We start from the raw sequence: 20,329 nt of genomic DNA on the forward strand, positions 1-20,329 counted from the left end.
GTAGAATTCCCTCCCACTGAACAAGACTGGAAGGAGGATTACAAAGTCCTGGGGGAGGCACACCTTCTTTCTGCTTGCTCTAACAAACTTAAGAAACCAATCAAGCCACAGGAAAACCAAACACCACAAGCAGACCAGAGACTCCACCAAGAGACTGGTTACAGACACAGGGGAAATAAAAGATCTCCCCCTCCACCAAAAAAAAAAAATTAAAGAACTCTTTTTTCTACTTAAATTGTTAATTTTTGAAAAAGTTTGTGTTTTACTATTTTTTTTCTTTCATAATTTTTATTTCAGGTGTGTGTGTGTGGAATCTCTTTTAACCATTTAGTCCTTTCTTCTTTCTTTTTTGAGTTATTAATTGCTCTTCTGCTGATCCCCAAATATATACCTGTCATCGATTCTTAGACCTTATCCCTCATTGTGTACATATTTAATCCAGGAATTTATTACTTAATTCACAACCTCTTAGGCTTAACTTCTCTAATACTAGTATTATTTCTTTATAATTATATAATTTTTAAGTATTCCATTTATAAAATTTTTTATTTTTTCATTTTTCCTTCTTATCTCTCTCCTTCTCTCATCCTATCCCTTTCTTCAGCAATAACATTTCTTCATTGTTCCATAATTTTAAGTAAGTCAGTTTTTAAATTTAAATTTTTGTTTTTCTTATTTCTTCTTTTTTTTATCTCTCTCCTTTCATTAAGTCCTATCCATTCCCTCTCTGAGATTAGGATTTGGTTAAATTCACTCTTTCCTTTTACCTCACCACATTCCTCTAATCCTATTTTTCCTCACAATTCTCTCTAAACCTATTTAGGTCTGGTCCTCTGAATCCTTCTTTGATGTCCTTAGCCCATTAATCCATTGTTGTTTGATGATGAATAGATTGTATCTGTTGAACTAGATTGTATCTGCAGCAATTTTAATGTGTAACTACAGAACTCTGGTTGATGCTTGCCTTAAAATAGTGTTCTAGCTCAAAATTGGTATTACTTTCTTACCAAATGGACAGAACAAGCTGGAGAAAGACAAAAAAAATGGCTAGTCTGGGTATCTCAACTCCCACTCATGATAATGAGGTGACAGAACATTTAATGAAAAATCCAGAAGAGAGTTCCCAAAAAGCTCTACAAACACTAACGGTAAACATGATGAATGAAAGGTATGAAAATGTGTAGAGGATTCAGTGTGACCATGATAGGAAGCAAGGTGAGGGCAACCAAAGATTAATATGGGAACTTCATGAGCATGATAAGGTTAACCAAACATTAATATAGGAATCTCATGAGCATGAGGAAGCTAATCAAAGATTACTACAGGAATTGCATGGCAGGCTGAGAACAACCAAAGAGAAAGACAGGAATTACATGAGCAGGCTCAGAACAGTCAAAGAAAAATACACGAATTGTATGAGCATGAAGAAGCTTATCAAAGAGTAAGACAGGAATTGTGTTAGCAGGATGGGAATAGACAAAGATCAATAGAGGTATACATGGAATCCATAAACCGACCGCTTGATGCACCAGGTGAGGCCTGCACCCTAGGTTGGTTGGCCTGGTAGGGGTAGATCTGGAAGCTCCCAGAGGCAGAAGCTGCACTCCTGCACTAACAGGTGGTGAATGGCTCATGGACCAACCAGACTGGGTACTGTGATCTGGAAGTCTCTGCATATGTTCCCAGGAGGATCTGGCAATGTACTGGTAGCTTCCACCAGCCAAAAGGATAGAAGGTAGAAATTTTCTAACTGGCTTTGAGACCATCCAAAGCTAAGAATATTGCCTTGAGTTTTATGGTTTTCTTATTTTTCTTCTCTTATTTTGCCACTTCTTGCCAATATTAACTCATCCAAACTCATATTTGCCTTTTTCCCCACCCCCCAGGATTCCTTTGATAAAACAATGGTGCAGTGTGTATTCAGATTTTCTACTTTCTTATAGATATGGGTCAGATAGATAACTCTGTATGCTCTACATACATATTTTTCCCATTGTGGTTTCTTTTAAAGGACAAAAAAAAGTAGAAATTACGTTTAAATTTTCATGGCTTTGGTTAGATATTTACTTCAATGAAGAACCTATGTTACTCGATTCTTTTTTTTTTTGTCAGTCATAAGGCTTGAACTCTGAGCCTAGGCTCTGTCCCTCAGTTCTTCAGCTTAAGGCAAGCAATCTACCACTTGAGCCACAGCACTCCTAGTTTTCTCAGTGCTTTAGTGGAGATAAGAGTCTCACGAAGTTTTTTGCCAGGGCTGGCTTTGAACCGTGATCCTCAAATCTCAACCTCCTGAGTAGCTAGGATTATGGGTTTGAGCCACTGGCTCTCAGCTATTGCTCAAATCTTTTATTATTATTATTATTGCTCAATTCTTTACACACCAAAAGGCCAATGTATGAGTGTTGTTAACTAAAAGTTGCTTTCCTTTAAATATTACCTGAAGAAAGTTACAAGTGTGATATGTAAAGTGATACAATCAGCTGCATTTTGAAAACACCAAGAGATGGTCTGAGATCCCTCAAGTTTGTTAAGTTTGGACTCCTCATGCAATGTCAGTCTACATGTGATTCTTCTGTTCTCCCTGCTTTAAAACCAAACGGGAAATATCAATTTACAACCAGTTTGTCTAAGGATTACTACTTTACATCTTTAAAAATGTCATTTTGAGATCAAATGTTTTCAAAGAGTTAATTAAACATGTAATTTTTAAAAATTCAGTAAGGAATCCAGGTGCCAGTGATCCACACCTGTAATCCTAGCTACTCAGAAGGTTGAGATCTGAGGATCAGGGTTCAAAGCCAGCCCAGGCATGAAACTCCGTAGGACTCTTATCTCCAATTAACCACCAGAAAACCAAAAGCAGTGCTGTGGCTCAAGGGATAGAGCATTCTCCTTGAGCTGAAAACTGAGGCACAGCACCTAGACCCAGAGTTCAAGTCCCATGACCAAGGGAAGTAGTAAATGAAAGTCTTGAGGAAGTGAATTGCTGAAACAAATTGGTGTCATTTGGATAAAAAATGATTTCAGAAGCAAAAACAGTCTTCAATTTTTTTTGTTGGGTTATGGGGCTTGAACTCTGGGCCTGGGCACTGTCCCCCAGCTCTTCAGCTCAAGGCTAGCACTCTACCACTTCAGTCACAGCACCATTTCCCGTCTTCAATTTTTATACCCACAAAATGTTCAAGTAAGTAGCAGATGAGTACATCTTGAGTTTCATAAAATAGAACTCATTATAAAATAATTAGCTATAAATAAGTTGATTGATTTTCCAGAAAATTAATAATAACAGACACTAATGTGGATATGGCCAAAAGAAATATTATAACACCATTGGTAATATAATATGACAAAAGATATAATTTTATATGCATATTACACACACAGGAATATTGGTGTTTGTTATGTCTATGTTTACATATGGTGAGTGTTTATCATGGCACTACTTAGAAGGTGAGTTGCAGAACCAGGCTCCATTCCAATCAACACATGAATGGAAAAAGTAAATTGAGTCACACAGACACAAGGAGTCTTGAGCATGCAATTATATGTTAGAGTCAGGAATATGGGAGGAAGTTGGAGAACATCGTGTTCAGTTAATCACTCTGGCAAATGCAGCAGTGGTATATACTGGACACCGTGTGAACAATGAAGCATACAACCTGTGGGTGGGACAGGGAGGGAAAAACTGGGTAACATTGTAAAAACAGAAATGTACTCAATACCGGATTTACATAATGGTAACTCCTCTGTACAACACATTTACAATATACACAGACAAACAGACATACAGAAAGAAAGCACTCAGATAGACAGAGGCAACACATTTCCCCAAGATTTCTTTTATTTTTGAAATGTAGGGGGAAGAAGGCATAGAGTACTAGAACAGACATCAATGACAATGAAGTAGAAATTGTTAGCTTCTCCAGCAAGGAAACCTGATACATGGATCAGGCAGAAAAGGCAAATTGCGCACCCTCAGGAGATGGAGGCCCATGGAGATGACAGAGGAAAAGGGGGAAAACAAGAAAATAAAAAGAGAGAGAAAGGGACTTGTGCTGAGCCAGGACCACAGCGGATGTGGAAGTGACCACAGAGTCTGGGGAACTTCTCACTGTGCTAGGGAAGTGTGACCAGGATGGTACAGGAAGTGACCTCCATGGATGAGGAAGTGACCTCAGATTGTGGGGTCCTTTGCTGACTCCCAGTCAGGTGATTGACAGGTGACTACTGGTTTCAGGCAAGTGAAGATGAAGTGGGGAGGGCCTGTTCTCTTGGGCAGACTGAACAAAAATAGTTAGAGTAATAGATAAGGAGAATGGGATAAAAGTTTGTCCTCTGAGCCAGCCACAGCTGGCTCATACCGATAATCCTGGGTCTAGAAGCAACAAAGATTTCTACCTCAGAACCCAAGTCAGGTTGGCCCCAGCACTGATGCTCTTGCAAGGTCTTGCTGGCTACCAACACCAAATAGCATTTGCATCCTTACTTTTCCAATTTACATTTGCCAAGACCTTCCTCATAAATATATGCCGCCAATTCACAGAACCAGCCACCATGGTGAAATCTGTGCAGAGCAGGAACCTATGTTGTGACCGTGGTTTCACTTCTAGTATGAGGAACTAATAGAGAAGACAGGTAGGGAGACATGGACAGAGCTGGCACCACGCAGCTGTCCAAGTGGGAACAAGAATTCCCGGGGCACTCAGGACATGATGGGGACACAGCAGAGCAAGACCCATTCATACACCCACAGCTACCAGGATCCTCAGTGTGTAGGCCTGCTATGTTCCCAGAAAGTCATAGATCATAGAACATCTCTGTCTAACCATGGACTGCCAATATATTGATAGGTGCAGTCTGATGGTCAACAACATGCAAGCACTGAAGTAGTTCAAGATTCAGAGTGCAAAGGTCTAATTGGATAAGTGCATTGACCTTGAAGTATTGATCTGTAATGGTAGAATTCCAGGACACTGTTGGTAACACCTGCAGCAGTAAATAAATATATTGAGCTCTTCTGGATTCTTATGCATGTGCAGTTGGTATAAAAACCTGAATGGGTCATTTCACCAAACTTCTGCGTCTCCCTTTTCCCTAGGTTGTGAGCCTGCCCATCCTCATCTTTGATAGTGCTCCAATAACTTTGACTGCGCCTTTGCTGGCCATGGCGTTCTATGATCATTTGAACTTCACATGGCATCCACTGCTGCCATCCATTCCCATCATCCCTAGTGACCCTTGATTGGTTGTGCTTTTTTTGCTTTCAACTTTTTGCTTTCACACAAGTTTGTGAACAACTCAACAAGAGAGGAATCCATCCCTGGAGTTTCATTATCTACAGTCTTGGATGAAATCATGGTCCTAAGAGTGTGGAGAGGAAGATGGTACACATGTTTTCTAACTTCTGTTTTGACCTTGAATCTGGGCCCCAGATGCAGAGCCAGAGGGCAGAACAGGCTCTGTATTCCTCTAGGACAGTGGAGGCCATCCAGGAAACAAGAAGCCACAAAAACTTAAGATCCATTTAGACACCCACCTGACGCTGCAGGCACAGTCTACATCCAGAATCACAGCTCCATGTCAAATCAGCAACAATGTTCCCTGTGGCTCTGACACTGCTTCTCCTCCAGCATCCTCTCCTGATCACTTTCTCTGAAGATGGCAGACACAATTGCACAGAGAAATCTGTGGCGTGCAGCAGGGGAGATATGGTCATTGCTGGGTTTTACCCCCTCTATTCTTGGGAATTGGTCGTTCAAGGCTGGAATGACCCTACCCTGCAGCAACAGAACATTCAGTAAGTAATTTCTTGGATTTTCTTAAATTTTGAATTTTCTCATTGTGTTACAGTCAGATGTGGGGGAAGTTTGCACACAATCATTGATGTGCTCTGCATCTTCTACACTGCCCTCACTACAACAGCTCTACTTCATTTCAGGTGTTCCCAATGAATATTTTCTTTCTTTGAAGGGTACAGAGGTTTCTGTCTGTCTTCACTCTCCTCCCCTTTCCAGAGATGTCCAGACCACCCCACCATCACTGTGACTCCTCCACTCATCACTGTTACTCAGGGTCACTGGGGTGACCAAGAGTCCATACAAAGACATTAAAGTGCAATGTCCCCATCCATAGGGCAAAGGCCAGGTAATCTTCAATCCATTCTGTTCTTTATACTTCTTAAAACAGGACCAGTGTTTGGACCTCCTTCAGGGCAATGTTTCTTAGGATAGACATGCAGTTTCTGCTTCTGGGGTTATTTCATGTCAGCAAAGCTTTGGAAATGGGGAGCTGTGGGAAGATCAGTAATAAGAGATGCATGACACATTTGATTTTTTCCCCTTAACTAATGCAAGTAAGCTTCTGTCCTGCTATCCATGTCTTGGCCTGTCTCCTATGTCATTCCCAGAAACTGTGTTTCCATTCCTTGTTCTCCAACATTTTTCCAAGCTTATTTATTTTTCCCTGCTCATAACTTCCTAAACTAGATTTGAATGTTTTTTTCATATATATTAACAGTAATGGGTCTTGATCTCAAGGCTTGGATGCTGTCCCTGTGCTATTCAGCTTAAGACAAGTGCTCGATTGCTTGCGGCACAGTGCCATTTCCAATTTTCTAGTGGTCTATTGTTGATAAGAGTCTCATGGACTCTTCTGCCCTGGCTGGCTTTGAACCCTGATCCTCAGATCTCAGCCCCCTGAGTAGACAGGATGACATGCATGAGCAAAGGTGCCTAGCTTTTTCATATGTTTTATACACACTTTCATTCATGCATTTGACCCAGGTGAGCTCACTACTTTCAGATCTATAGAATTCTCTGTGAACTAAGGAAATCATGGATGAATCTTCTCAGACAAGTTGTGTGAAAACACCCTGTATGGGGTTTGTTCAGGAGAGGAATACTTTATTCCATGAGAGATTTATGAGAGATACTGAAGCCAAATTAATGTGGTGAGGAAGTGAGTGAGAAAGATGTGGCTTATGTGTAAAGCCAGCATTAGAAACATACCCCATGGGAGGTGGCAGACATCAGAGCTATCCTCTTCTCTGTCCATTCTCTAATTGAGCTGTGTGTGTGCGTGTGTGTGTGTGTGTGTGTGTGTGTGTGTGTGTGTGTGTGTGTGCATGTTCACACACACTCTGGTACTCAGGCATCATCTCAAGTCCTGATGGCTGTCCCTTGGCATTTTTTCTGTCATGGCTGGCACTCTAACACTTGACCTACAGCTCTGCACCAGTTTCTGTGGAGTTGTTTGCACATAAAATGTGTCACAGACGTTCCTGCCCAAAGTGACTACAAAACATAATTCTCCTATATCATCTTCCTTAGTAGTTATAATTGCAGGCCTGAGCCACCAGTTCCCAATTCATATTTAGTATTACTGACATTCAAGATGTCAAGCCTCAGTTACATTGCACACAATGACATCAGCAAACATCCATGAGAGTAGAGATTCTCTCTATGAGAATTTCCCTAAAATGATTATATTGAATGCTAGGAAAACTCATCGTTCTGGAACATTCTTGATTCATATTGACATGTGATATCATCTGGCCTTTGAAATGTCTCCGAATTATACCAGTCTGACTGGTCTGGCTTTGTGCCTGTCTTTCCAGAAATTCCAGGCAGGCTTCACTGTTCCTGAGTCTGTAGTGACTTCCACAATGTCAACACTAGAGGGAGCTCAAGGCCTATGAGAAGTCAGCTGTGAGGCAATAAACCACTTCAGTACCAGAGAAAACCAAAGGCAATTTTAGTCACAAGTACTCTGTGGTTCTAAAAACCTCATGAGAACCCCAATGACTCATGGGTCCAAATATGCCTTCTCCTGGGTGCACAGGGGGACCATATGCCTCATCCACAGGGAATGGCCTTGTGCATGGATTCTGCCTAGTAATAGAAAGATCTGTGTGCTGGAACAGGCATTAGACACAGCTGTGGCCCCCGAACTCTATTACACCTGGAATACCAAACAGCAGGGTCGCCAAAGCAGATGAAGGTTAATGAAGTTTCCCTCTAAAAGTAGGGACTCTTCTCTTGGGATCCTGGACTCTGATCGCAGAAGAAGAAATTCTAGACAAGTCACAACAGGAAGAAAATGTGGCAGAGCTTTCCTGAGTAAGGAAGCAAACAAACAAGCAAGTAGACAAACAGGAAGCAGAAAGGCAAAGACACAATCTAACTGAGGAGAGACACACAGCTCTTGGGCTGCCAGGGGTATCCAGATGGTAAAGGCAGGACGTCTGACTTCAAAGTTACACAAACATAGGTTTGTCATCTTTGCTCTAATCACTCCTGGTGTTACACTTTCTGAGTTTCTGTATGTTTTGGCCACTCTTTCCAGATGATTATCCTTGAGGGAAGGAAGGTGTGCTGTTGTCTATATTTGGCATAGGATGTTGCATAAGTTTTGGGGGAGTGTTTAGGAGGGAAGGCATTTGCCCTACAAGACAACTGCTAATTCATATGATGAGAAATGCATCTCTCAGGAAGCAATGCAACCTGTTGCCTCTCTTTAAAGTAAAGATAGTTGCCCTGTGTTTCTAAATCACATGTTTCTGAGTTGCCTTCTCTAGGACTCATTTTTTCCTTAATTTATCCACATTCTTTTTGTGCTCAATGACTTTGGTCCCTTAATCTTAAGTTATGTAGATGGATGAATAGCTCTCTGTTTGCTGTGAGCTTCCCATACCTCATTTTTTGCTAATCTATTCTACTCCATTTCCCCTTAAATGACTTCATTCCCTTAGTAAAAAGGGAAGTAGATGGACAAACTTTAAGCTTGAGTTTTTTAATTCCTGGCATGCATTAACCAGTCCTCATTTTCTTTAGTCTATCCTGCTTGAGTACATCATCCTCAGTCTACTGATATCAAGACCAATAAAGTGCTGGGTGAGTACTAAGATTGACTCAGGTTGGATGTGGTAGAGGTGTGCTCATGAGCCAAGATGCCCACAACCATACACAATTAGTTATAGCTGATATAGAATTCAGATTGTCTGGTGGTAGATGACTTTCTCAGGTATTGAGGTGATAACAGAGTCTGCCAGAGGCTGTCCTGGCTATATGGTCATGGCACAGTTCTAGTGCTATTATCTAGCCCACACTAAGCTGTGGGGCAATATCACCATCTTACTTCCCTGTCTTACCTATTATAATTGGGATGGAAAACCATGCAATGCTACAGCACCATGGTAAGGTTTGTAAAGGAAGCCACGGGCCGGGCACGGGTGGCTGATGCCTAGAATTCTTGCTACTTAGGAGGCTGAGATCTGAGGACTTGGGTTCAACGCCAGCCCAGGCAGAAAAGTCTGTGAGACTTTTATCTCCAGTAAAATAAAAGATAGCCAAAAGTGGCACTGTGCCTCAAGTGCTAGAGAGCTAGTCTTAAGCTGAAAATTTTACGGTCAGATCCCAGGCATAGAGTTCAAGCCCCACAACCAACCACAAAAAAAAGTAAGCCACAGGACCATCTTGGTGAACAGCACCATCTACTCAGGCTATCTAGCATCACAAGGATAAGCAAGAAGACAGGTGTCAGCCTACTCCACCCATGGTGGAAACTGATGCAAATGGCATTTGGTTCTGCCTCAGCGACCTTCCAAAACCTCCTGAAAGATTCTAATGGAAGCTGTGGGGCTAGCACCAAACAGTGCCTCTAGTTTATTCTGGATAATTGGTCCAACAATGACATGCCTGACAAAGGGTTCTAAGAAAAACTCTGACCCAATCTTCTGCCCTGCTCACTATAAGGTTGTATCCCATACTTGCTGTCGTTCAAGAGATTGGAGGAGAGAGGTTGTGGCAGTGTCTTCCTTCTCTGTCCTAAACCAGTACCAGAGGCACATTCTAAAGGTCTGGACACAAGAGTAGAAACTATAAGCACATCCCCATCACTGGTCTCAGTGTATAGGGATGGTGCTGAGATTTAACTTTAATTCTCTCCCTCCCTGCAATGTTAGAGGATTTCTGTCCATAATGAGGTATAATGCTATTGATGGGGAGGAACATGGAGATGGCTTCTTCCCCCTTTTCTCACACATCCTTTTCTGTTGTTTGTTCTACTAGAGAAGTATCCTCCAGTCCACACTCCCTGACTCTCATCTGTTCTTTGTTGGGTGAGGCAATCTTCATGTTCTAGCTTCCTGGGCTGCCATATTGCTCTGCTTCAGAGGAATCCCCTTGAATGATGACATTCTCTGAGTCAGCTTAGTGTGCCTCTACCACATCAAATGAATTTTGTACTTCTGTGATTTCTTTACTTTCCTCACAAGGCAAGATTCACGTCTTTGCAGAAGGATGCACCATTGGCAAATGTGTGGCAAGCGAGCACAGACACAAAACAGCCTGCTTTCCTATTTACTCCTAACACAGCAGGCCCTGCCTCTCTGTTCATACTGGTTAAACTCAGGTGGACAATCTGCTCCCAATTGGAATTGTATTTCTTAAGAGTTTTTTCCAAATGCACAGCTAATTTAAGGTACTAAATGATTTGGGATGTGAGCTGGGCCTGCTACTATGTCACTACAGACAGTAGTGTTTTTCACTTATCCATATGGGGGAGAGAGGAGAAGTCAGCTTTCTCATTCCCCCCACTCTCTGTCTCCCTCTCTCTCTCTGCAATCTCAGAAGAATAGTCATCTCATGTATGCTGATCAAGGCCTGTTCAGGAACTCTCCCAATTCTAAGAACTTTTCTTAGACTCCAAATTAGAATGCCACCTGGTTGGATCTATACATATTACTGTGTGTAGAAATCAACATTTGATTCAACAAAGTCATGAGATTTGCAGTTAATCATTTGTAATACTTGTATCCCTACCCAAATTTTGTGATTTCTGTGCAGGATCAACTTAAAGAAATACCAATTGCTTCTCACCCTGGTGCTGGCTGTGGAGGAGATCAACAAGAATCCCCATCTGCTACCCAACATGACTCTGGGGTTTGAGATCTATACTGCACATTACTCAGGTACTGATCTGTTAGAGGATCCACTCACCTGGCTGTCTGGGAAGAATAAAAACATCCCTAATTACACCTGCAGAAGAGACAGCAAAGCTATAGCGGCACTCACAGGAACCTCAAGCACATTCTTCTCAATAGGGACACTGCTGGACCTCTACAAACTTCCACAGGTGAGGCTGGGAGGGGTGGCCAGATGTGAAGCCATATCCACAGTGACTCTGCCCTCAACAGGCTGAAGAGGAAGTGGTATCACAAACCCTTACAAATGCATAATCTCACAGGGAGAAACCTCCAAAAGTGGGTGGGACATACACATTTTCATTACTTCAAATAAAAGGAGGGGTGTTGAGAGGAAAGGATGACCCAAAACTCTGAGCCTTATCTGTACATGTCTACAAAGACTTCAGAACATGGGAGATGACTTTGCAAATGGGATAAGCAAACTTTTGTTCCCACCACTGTACTTCCAGTTGTTGTGTCTTTCACATCAGGACTGAGATTTGCCTATGACCATCCTCTTCCTGATGTTGTTTCCATTTGTTCCTTGTAGTTCACCTTTGGGACTTTTGATCCTCTCCTGAGTGACCATGGAAAGTTTGGTACTGTCTATCAGATGGCTGCCAAGGACTCAGGTCTAGCCCTGGCCATGGTCTCCTTGATGCTTCATTTTAGCTGGAACTGGGTGGGGCTATTCATCACCGAAGAAAACTATGGAATGTGGTTCCTCTCAGAATTGAGGGAAGAGATGGGCAAGAGAAGAGTCTGCTTTGCCTTTGAGTACATGGTACCTTACAGTGTCCTTTCAGATATATCAGCTGATCTATCCATGCAGCGCCAGCTAATGGACTTATCAACCAATGTGATTATCCTTTATGGGGACAGTAAATTTCTACTAGGCTTCATTCTTAAATTTAGGCACTTTTTAATTACAGGCAAAGTCTGGGTCCTGAACTCACCCTATGATGATGTGACTATTGCTAAAAGACATTTTCTGATTGACTCTTTCCATGCACCTCTTATCTTCTCTCACCATCATAGAAACACTGCTGGGTTCACCAATTTTATTCTGACAGAGACCTTCTCCAAGAACTCAGCAAATAACTCCCTTCCCAGGTCATGGATTCAGTCTGTTTATAGCCTACTGATCAAGTCTGACTGCAGAGACTTAGGGCACTGCTCATACAATGCCACACTGCATTGGTTGCTGAGGCACATTTTTGACATGACCATGTCAGATGAGAGTTACAACATCTACAATACTGTGTATGCTGTGGCCCATGCCCTCCACCAGATGTTTCTTCATTACATGGAAGAGCCAAGAGTGCACAATGGGCAACCCAGGACATTTCTCTCTTCACAGGTAATGGCTTTGCTTTTGGGTGCCCTACTCTAGGCATGCAGAACTTCTATATAAGCTTTCATAGCAGATGCAACTAGGTTGTCTGGCACCATTTTGGCAAATACAAGAGAGTCTGTTGTGCTCTCCATGAAGTGACAGTAGAGCTGTGACGACAATGTTCTTGAAGAACCCTGCATCCGTGACAAGGAACTGCTGTGTCTTCTGTCCCCATCCTCACTATGTTTGGAAAAAGCCGTCCCCTTTCCAATAGGATATATTCAAATTTTCCTTGTACCTTTTTAATAATAACAGATTAAGGGTGACTAGTTTTTTTTTATTGTGAAAATACTGTACAGAGGGGTTACAATTACATGGGCAAGATAATGAGTACATTTCTTACCAAGCATTGTAGTCTCCTCCTTTGTTTCCCCTTCCCATTCCTTCCAATTCTCCCCCCGAAATCAGTAACCAGTCTTCCCCCCACCCCAAACCAAAGCTGTGAAGTTCGTTTTTGACATACTGACTTCTACATCCCATTGTTGCAATTGGTCCACCTGTATCCCTATTTAAACGATTTATTTTTCCCCTTTCCCTCCACAATTTATACCCATATCAAATACAGTGAAAGCAGAGGTTATAATGTGGGGGAGGGACATACAAAGCAACAAAGAAATAAACTTATAAATGTGTTAGAATCAATCACATGAAATAAAAAACATTTGAATTCATATCTTAGGGTTCATTTCCCTAACATCACCTTATGTGACCTTTTCTGCTTGACTCAGACATATACTAGATATTGCAATAAGGGAAACAATGGGAACTATGTTTCTTTGGACCTGGCTTGCTTCACTTAATATAAGTTTTTTCCAAGCCTTTCCATTTCCTAACAAATTGGGCAATGTCATTTTTTCTGATGGAGGCATAGAGTTCCATTTTGTACATATAACACTTTTTCTTGATCCATTCATCTACTGAGGGGCATCTGGGTTGGTTCCACATCTTAGCTATAATAAATAATGCTGCTATAATCATAGTCATTCTAGTAGCTTTATTGTGGTCTTGTTTGTAAACATTTGGGTTAATGCCCAAAAGTGGGATTGCTGGATCATAGGGGAGCTCTATGTGGAGTCTTTTGACGAACCTCCATACTACTTTCCAAAATGGTTGAACATGTTCACACTTCCACCAACAATGCAGTAAGGTTCTCTTCTGTCCACATTCTCTCCAGCATCTGTTGTTATTAGAGTTCTTGATTTTAGCCATTCTAACTGGATTGAGGTGGTTATCACAATGTTGTTTTGATTTGCATTTCTTTTAGGGATAGGGAGGTTGAGCATTTCTTCATGTGTCTGTTGGCCATCCCTCTTTCCTCTTCAGAGAAGTTTCTCTTTAAGTCTTTATCCCAATTATTTATTGGGCAGTTGTTTCTTTGAGGATTTGTTGTTGGGGCATTTAATTTTTTGAGTTCCAAGTGTATTTTAGATATGAGACCCTTGTCTATTGTATGGCTAGTGAAGATCGCCTCTAAGAGTGACTAGTTCTTGAAAACCTAATATTGCCTAGACACAAGTGGCTCACACCTGTGGCTCACTCATGACTACAATTAATCACCAAAAAGCCAGAGGGGGAGCAGTGGCTCAATGGACAGACTGATTACTTTGAAAAGAAAAAAAATGTTTGAGTGCCTTAGCTGTGAGGTCACACCACAGGGCAGGCATACACACACACACACACACACACACACACACACACACACACACACACACACACAGAGTGAACTAAGTCTTGCTTAAGGTAATGTTTCATAGTTGTCAAAAATATTCCATGATTCTACTTAGTTTATTATTTACCTATATTTCAGACTGATTCTCTTATCAGAATCACAAAACAAGTGATTGGAATGCACTTTAGAGAGTCTGTTGGGGTCTATCATATGATAATTCATTATTTTGTTGGATGTGGCCAGAGTTTCATTCCCTTGAAATTGAGTTTCTGCATCCTATCCTGGATAGCCAAGTTTTAGAACTTGGTAACACTTTAGTCTGCTGTGGGCCTGCATTTGATACAGTTGGTTGGATTCCTGTGGGGTATGTGAATCAGGGGATGGGAATGAAGAGTAATCCATTGTTCTGGGGTTCTGTGATAACACTGGGAAGCACTTCACCATACTATTATGTGTCCCTTTTAGCTGCATCCCTTTTTGAAGAAGATGCAATTTACCAATCCTGTTGGAGACCAAGTGGTTTTGAAAGAGGAAAGGAAATTAGAAGGAGAGTATGACATTAAGAGCTTTTGGAATTTTCCAGAAGGTCTGGGACAAAAGGTGAAAGTTGGCAAGTTTTCTCCATCTAGGCCACATGGACAACAACTGGTTTTGTTTGAAAATCTGATAGAGTGGCCCGTAGGAATTACCAAGGTGAGTCAATTCTAATTTTGTTACTCTCTCTTTTTAAAAAAATGTATTGTTATTAGGAAGTAGTTGTAGAAGGAGCTTACAATTCCCTAAGTCAGGTTATGATCACAATGCTTGTAGGCAATGTCACCACATCCTTATTTCTCCCCCAGGGTCAGTCATTTCTAACCATAATGGCATGATCTATGTATAAATGAGCAGTAAGCTTATCCTGTTTTAAAGTTTGTTCAATAAAACTATGGCTCAGTGGTGTACATTTCAAAACTTTCTGTTTCTGGAAGTTTCATACTAACTGATTCATGGAGGGAACATGTGAACATATCATGACCAATATGTTGTTCTATGTTTGCATAATGAGTATCATAAATTAAATGACACCTGTGAATCATCATTCCAGCACTGTGACAAAATATCTGAGGGAATCAAATGAGAAGGCAGAAGGGCTTGCTTTGCTTCTGCCTGGAGATTTCAGACCATGGTTGGATAGATTGTTGCTTCTTAGTCTAGTGAGACAGGACGTAATGAAAGGAGCATCTGCCAGTAAAATTCACCCACTTCATGACAGCTAGGAAGCCAAGAGAGATGTGAATGGCCCTGGGTACATCAGCACTTCCACAGCAATTAGCCATGCTTTAGAGTGTGGGTTTGAAATTTCCCTGAGTGATTTTCCTCTCACGCTCTTATTCATCTGTAACCAGATCACCTGAATTCAAGAATAGGATGCAGAATTAACTCCCATTTCCTAATTTCCTAGAACTAACATCCAACACTTCAAGGCTCCATGACTTCCCGATAGTATGAGTGCTGGGTGTTGAGGCCCAACATATTCTTCAGCTCATGTCAGATGAAACTGTAAGAAGGTTCAGTAAATTCATTTGCTGTGTGCATATAAAGATTATGTGTTTTGATTATCAATTCCCCTAAATCACTGGAGTGTCTCAGATGTCAGGTAAAAGGATAAATGGTCACTAACTTTCATCTGAATATTCTCAGACTCCCCGGTCTGTGTGCAGTGAGAGCTGTGGTCCTGGATTCAGGAAGGCTTCTCTGGAGGGAAATGCTACCTGTTGCTTTGATTGCATTCCTTGCCCAGAGAATGAGATTTCTAATGTGACAGGTGAGTCTGTTAGTTAGAGAAATTCCACATCTCTCCTTCCTAACTTTCAGTCCAGGCAAGCCAGTGAAGTGATCTACAGTAACATGGCAAGAACACACATGCACCTTCATGCAGAGTTCCAGGGCTACCATTAACCATACTTCTCCTTAGAAGAAACACCCATTAAGCCCCTCCATTAAGTCTCTGATTGTATTTTCTAATCTATTACAGGCTTCATCTTGAGAATACCCATGTTCCCCTCTCCTCAATCTCATTTTTTGTATTTAAAGAAAATGTTTACCCATGGTTTCCATTATTTGTAATAACTACTATATGACTAGGACAAGCAGAAAAGGTCAAAAGCTTTATATATGACCATATAAGTTGATGTTAAGTGAAATGAACGCCAAGATAGGAACACAAGTGGTTTTTTCTTTCTTTTTTAAAGTATTTATAATGACCATGTGATTTTTTTGTTTCTTTGGTATGTTCCACCCCCATGGTATAACCTCTGTTTTCAATGTATTGGATTCTGGTGCCCTGCATCGTGTATATACATTTTCCTAGTTTGGGGAGGGCGTGTATATACATTTTCCTAGTTTGGGGAGGGCGAGGGAAAAAAACTGCTTAAATAGGGATACAGGTTAACCCATTTTAACTAGGAGACATACAAGACACTATATTGAAAAAGAACTGTACAACTTTGGCATTGTTGGGGGAGTACTTGGGGCGATGGACAAGGCAGAGATGGTAAGGGAAAAACAAAGGAGGAAGCAACAGTGCTAGAGAATAAATGTACACTTTACCTTACTCATGTAAGTGTAACTACTCTGTACAGTATTTTTACAATAAAAAACATAAAAAACAAAAAAGGGGAAACAATACTCGATAACAAAAGTACTCATTTCCTTAATCATGTAACTGTAACCACTTGTACAGTATCTTTAAAATAAAAACATATATTTAGTAAACAAGGGAGAAATGGAGAAAATAAGAGCTAAAGAGGGAAAAAAAAAGAAAATATCAAGGACCAGTTGTTGATCTTTGAAATGATATGCAAATCATCATGGAACTCTGGGTCTAACACATCCTTTCATTTCTGATTGCCTATTGCTCCTCATTTCTAATTAAATTTTATTTTCTATTTAGCTTGCACTAGTATTACAAGGGGCTTTGTTATGATCACTCCATGTCTGACACTGGCACTAGGCTGACTAGCAATTCTTCAAATATAAAAGATTCAGAAGTAGTTTATCATCTGCATTTCATTTCTCTTCTCCCTCCTCCAGCTGATCTTTCCCAGACTTTATCTTATCAGTGGAGGAGCACTGTTCTTGACACAGATCAAATGCTCAAGAAGTTTTTGTTTGGTGTAATGAGGAGATTGAGGTTTGGATTAGGCCCTCTTGTAAAAAGTGAAGTGGTTGGGCTGATTCTCTATTCTCCATTGTGTCTTGAATGAGTAGCAGAGAGCCAGAGTTGTATGACCTGTCAAGAATGCAGCACATAATTCTGGTAATTATATATTACACCTGTAATCCAAGAGATTCAGGCAGTTGAGATTTGAGGAGGGAGCTTCGAAGTAATGATGTACAGGAAACTCAGTAAGATTCTTTCTCACCATTAAGCACCCAAAAAGCTGTAATTGGAGCTGTGGCTCAAGTGGTAGAGTGGTAGTTTTGAGCATGAATACTCTGGAAAACATCCCATGGCCAGAGTTCAAGCACTGGAGGAAAGAAAGACAGATGGAAGGAAAGAAGGAGCTAGAGAAGGAAGAAGTCAAGGAGGGAGGGAGCGATGGAGGGAGAGAGGAAAGGAAAGAAGGAAGGAAGGAAAGAAAGAAAAAGAAGGAAAGGAAGGAAGGAACGAAGAAAGAAAGAGAAAAACAAAAACGGAAAGGGAGGAGGGAAAGAAGAAGAAATGTGAGAGAGAGATTTGATGTGAAAGCATTTTGATATAGAGAATTACTCTATTGGTACTGAACTCAATACAGGTCAACTGGTGAATCAGGGAAAATGAGCTAGCTACTTGAATGAAGGGGGTTGACAGGAAAGACAAATACTGAACACAAACTAATAGTGATTCTCACACCTCACCAGACATGGAGCAGTGTGTCAGATGTGCAGATCATCAGTTTGCCAACATCCAGAGGAATCACTGCCTGAGGAAAACTGAGGGCTTCCTGGCTTATGAAGACCCCTTGGGTATGGCTCTGGCTTGCACAGCTCTTTGCTGCTCTGCACTCACAGCTGCTGTTCTTGGGGTGTTTATCAAGCACCAAGACACCCCCATTGTCAAGGCCAATAACTGGGCCCTCAGCTACATCCTGCTCGTCTCCCTCATCTGCTGCTTCCTCTGCTCCTTACTCTTCCTTGGCCGTCCCCACACAGCCTCCTGCATCCTGCAGCACACCACATTCGCAGTGGTCTTCACTGTGGCTGTCTCCACAGTCCTGGCCAAGACCATCACTGTGGTTCTGGCCTTCACGCTCACTGCTCCAGGGGGAAGCACGAGGCAGTGGCTGCTCTTCTGGGTTCCTAACCTCCTCATCCCCATCTGCACTCTCATCCAGGTGACCCTCTGTGGCCTCTGGCTGAAAATCTCGCCTCCCTTTGTGGACAAAGATGCACAATCTGAACATGGCTACATCATCATCCTGTGCAACATGGGCTCTCTCACTGCCTTCTACTGTGTCCTGGGATACCTTGGCTCTCTGGCCCTGGCCAGCTTCACTGTGGCTTTTCTGGCCAGAAACCTGCCTGACACCTTCAATGAGGCCAAGTTCCTGACCTTCAGCATGCTGGTGTTCTGCAGTGTGTGGCTTACCTTCCTGCCTGTCTACCACAGCACCAAGGGGAAGGCCATGGTGGCCGTGGAGGTCTTCTCCATTTTGGCCTCCAGTGCAGGTCTCCTAGGCTGCATCTTTGCCCCCAAGTGCTACATCATCCTCATAAGACCTGAGAGAAATTCTTTCTCCAGGTTCAGGGAGAGATCAGGTTCTGGAAGAAACAAACCTTAAGATAAACATAGATGTTGCATAGAATGTTTAGAGGCTCTGAGACCAATCTGTATCACATCTTAGTTTAATGTGAGGACTTCTTTGAACAAACAAGTTACTCTTATTCATTTCTCTGGTTATGTTAGAGACATAGCACATTCCCAACAAGACCTCCTAAATTTGCATTCTAACTTGGATATTTTATGATTCCTCCAGTGTAATTTGTCCTTTATACTATCATACTTCCTAATGAGTACATTATCTACTGTGCTTTTTCCTTTCTCTTTCCTGTCTCAATTATTCTTCCTACCTATCCTATATCACTGCTTGAATATCACTATATTGCTAAGCTACTAGTATAGGAAGTTATGTTGTTGAACATTTCCATGCTTTTATTATGGTAACTCAACTCCCTTCTCTGACCTAGCTGAATATTTCTGTTCACATATTTTCTATTTTGCTATATAACTGAGTGTATTTCTCATTCTCTCATTCTCTCTTCTTTCTTTAAGAATTTAAGAGCACGATGTTAATCTGTTGCAGTTTCCAACAGGAATCTATGAATGTATTTTTTGGCGAAGAATTGTGAGTGCACCAAAATAACTACAGTTGTCCAAATGAGTAGCTGCAGCAATCGTTTGCTTATTGGTCATTATTTCTTATTGAAATCTAAAAATACAGAGTACAGATTTGGCCAAGCAGAGCCTTGTCATCCCAGTCCTTAAGAATCCTCAATATTAATGGATGGAGAAATAGAATCATTTATAAGAAGAGAAAAAGCTCCCCAAGGGAGGACAAAAGCATCACATAGGCTCAGACTTCAAAACTCTCAATGATCTTTACAATTCTATGAGAACAAGAATGATTCAGAAGAGTCCCTAAGAAATCAAAGTGTTGAGGAGCTTGAAGTAGGAATATTGTCAGGCCACCACCACATTGTACAGCCAGGAGGAGTCCAATGGATAAACAAGCACATGTCTCTGAGTCCAGAGATCTTGATGTCATTCAATGCTGTAGCTGTGGCTCAGTGGAGTGACGTCAGCCACACATGCATGATAGAGATACACATAGTGCTGTCTCTAATTCTGCTGGACCATGGATGGAAATCATAAAAGTGTCTGCACAGAGACAGAAATGTCTGGAAGGGAAACAGATTATCCCACTTACAATGACTCAAAGAAGAGAGTGCTCACTGTTCTGTATAGGTGCTGGTTTTCAGTGGTCCATTGGAGAAAAGTGTTTCATGGAATTCCCTGCCTGGGATGGCTTTGAACTGCAATCCTCAGATCTCAGCATCCTGAGTAACTTGGATCCAAGACATGAGGCACCAGCACCCTGCCATTGATGCTGTCTTGATAACTGAGGTCCAGGCCTTCAATATGATTGTGATAGTCCTTCTGCAGTACTCAGAAAGAGTTTAGAATAATACAGGTATTGTAGTTTGGGGAAGACCTTAACAGGATCAGAGCCAGTACTGTATAGGTAGAAAGAAAAAAAATTTTGGTTACCCATTCTGG

The 20,329-nt window shown here is 41.5% G+C and overlaps 1 protein-coding gene across 1 annotated transcript; it reads left to right on the forward strand.

The window, feature by feature from the left end:
* The first annotated feature begins 5,594 nt into the window (after positions 1-5,594).
* On the forward strand, positions 5,595-18,833 carry LOC122119604 (vomeronasal type-2 receptor 116-like). Its single transcript, XM_042693614.1, has 6 exons — positions 5,595-5,797; positions 10,845-11,133; positions 11,514-12,323; positions 14,494-14,721; positions 15,712-15,835; positions 17,914-18,833. Exons 1-6 carry the CDS (start codon positions 5,595-5,597, stop codon positions 18,831-18,833), a joined length of 2,574 nt encoding a protein of 857 aa, XP_042549548.1.
* The last annotated feature ends 1,496 nt before the right edge of the window (positions 18,834-20,329 follow it).

The sequence above is a fragment of the Dipodomys spectabilis genome, unplaced genomic scaffold (genome assembly GCF_019054845.1).
Source record: "Dipodomys spectabilis isolate Male_0828 unplaced genomic scaffold, ASM1905484v1 ptg000173l, whole genome shotgun sequence".
In the NCBI taxonomy this organism is placed as follows: domain Eukaryota; kingdom Metazoa; phylum Chordata; class Mammalia; order Rodentia; family Heteromyidae; genus Dipodomys; species Dipodomys spectabilis.

What these genes read in the sequence shown, in the direction of transcription:
- LOC122119604 (XM_042693614.1), top strand. Translation starts at nt 5,595, where the DNA reads ATGTTCCCTGTGGCTCTGACACTGCTTCTCCTCCAGCATCCTCTCCTG. An exon ending in CTGCAGCAACAGAACATTCA is followed by an intron (nt 5,798 to 10,844) that starts GTAAGTAATTTC and finishes ATTTCTGTGCAG; the next exon opens with GATCAACTTAAAGAAATACC. An exon ending in GGCCCGTAGGAATTACCAAG is followed by an intron (nt 14,722 to 15,711) that starts GTGAGTCAATTC and finishes GAATATTCTCAG; the next exon opens with ACTCCCCGGTCTGTGTGCAG.